This window comes from Emiliania huxleyi, assembly GCF_000372725.1.
Source record: "Emiliania huxleyi CCMP1516 unplaced genomic scaffold EMIHUscaffold_84, whole genome shotgun sequence".
NCBI classification, from domain to species: Eukaryota; Haptophyta; order Isochrysidales; family Noelaerhabdaceae; genus Emiliania; species Emiliania huxleyi.
In genome coordinates, this window is record NW_005195736.1 from 429,096 (window position 1) to 430,876 (window position 1,781).

Sequence of the window (1,781 nt, forward strand, 5' to 3'; positions counted from 1 at the left end):
ATAGCTGCGGTGTGAAGCCTCCCACTGCATAAAGCTTGCCTTCGAGCACCGCCGCGGCGGGTTCACACCGAGCCGCCGCCATCGGCGCAGGCGAGGTAGCCACCATCGTACCCGCCGATAGCATAGAGCTTGCCGTCGAGCGCCGCCATGGGCCCATGGCGTGATTCACGCGCGCCGTCGCCATCGGCGCGCTGAGAAGGCGCAGATCGACCGCCGGGCCGCGTAGTCGTCGTTAAGGAGCGGTTTTTGGAGCCGTACGAAGAGGTCCCAGACGGGCGAACATGCGGTTTTTCGATGACACTAGTACAACACGCAACCACACTGAGAGCTCCACACTAGCCGGTATAGGCGAGCCCCGGCGGCCTCACCGTCGCCGCTCGCGGCGGAGCCGACGGCGGAGCCACGGGCCGGTGCGACCTTTTGGGGGGACATGAGCTCGCCGGGACGTCGCCGATGGCTCGGCGCGCCTCTTCCTTGCGACGGTGTATCATTCACTTTATGCCACCGTTGGTTGCATATCCGGATATGCAACGGTGGCATAAAGTGAATGATACGGTGGCATAAAGTGAATGATACACCGTCGCAAAACTGCATTGGGTCTCGAGTTCGAATCCCAGTTCGACTCGGCGCAAAAAAAAACCCAGACGGGCGTTGTCACTGGTTCGAAACCCACCTTAGCGTTCACCTGCTATCCGCCGGTACCCAAACCGGATGCATCTCCGCACGACCCAGGAATGCAGTGTTGCGACGGACGTGGGCGCGGCGGCGCGGGCGGCCGGTGGGGCGCGTGAGGTCCGCACCTTCGGCTTCGCGACGGGCAGGCTCGATACGGCCGCTGGCCGGGGCGGCCACTCGACCGGCCGCCGCGGTCGTTCCGGCGTCGGCGTCGGCGTCGGCGTCGCGAGCGAACTGCTCGCATTCGACGAGCGACCCTCTTCACAGAACCCGGACTACACGAAGAAGAATTCTTAAAATACAAGCCTCTCTCACAGCACACTGGCACGACAAGGGCGCGGACTGGCGCGGACTGGCACACACACTGGCTCACGAAGAAGGATGTACCGTCGAATTCTTGCCCTCTCGCTGCATGTTGCGACAGCCACGCTGTCGCGCCCTCCTTCTCCGGCCCGGCCCGCTCTCGCCCGCCTCCGTCCCCTCCGTGCGCCACAAGCTCTCCGTCGGCGGCGGCTCCACCGGCGTTGCCCCCCTGCTGCAGCGCCCGCCGCCGCCGCTGCGGCCGCGCGCCTATCCCGAGGCGGGCACCGCTGGCCGCTCGGAGCCGCGCACATTGCCGGCCGAGATCCCGGAGGTGCTGCGCTCGAAGCTGCAGCCCGACGCGCCGGGCCGCGCCCACCCGCGCAAGATCCCGGCCAACCTGCGGCGCAAGGCGCGCGAGCAGGGCTACCTGCAGCCGCTGGACGACGTGGTCGCGGCGCACGTCGAGGGCTCGTTCCGCGTCGCGCGCTCGCGAATGGGGAACTTTCCCATCTACACCGACGTGCGCAACGGCGGCACCAAGGTGGTGACCATCCTGCGCAAGTACTCTGGTGACGCGCACTCGCTTGCGCGCGCGCTGCAGGCGGTGACCGGCAAAGAGGTGACGCAATACCACGGGCGGATGGAGGTGCGCGGGAGGCACGCGAGCGCGATGGCGGAGTGGCTGGGAAGGATCGGGATGTAGATGATAACGCCTTGTTGGCCCAGCCGGGCCCGGGGCCAGAGTGGAGAGACGTGAACCCTCTCCTCCCCGTCTGCCTCCTCTATCGCTTCTCTTCGTGAGT

The 1,781-nt window shown here is 66.6% G+C and overlaps 1 protein-coding gene across 1 annotated transcript; it reads left to right on the plus strand.

The window, feature by feature from the left end:
- Positions 1 to 1,450: 1,450 nt before the first annotated feature.
- EMIHUDRAFT_48702 (hypothetical protein) lies at positions 1,451 to 1,663 on the plus strand (the record flags this gene model as incomplete). The annotated part of the gene is made up of 1 exon (XM_005758785.1): positions 1,451 to 1,663. A coding segment is annotated over one exon (213 nt), but the record flags the coding sequence as incomplete, so codon positions are not given.
- Between the last annotated feature and the right edge of the window lie 118 nt (positions 1,664 to 1,781).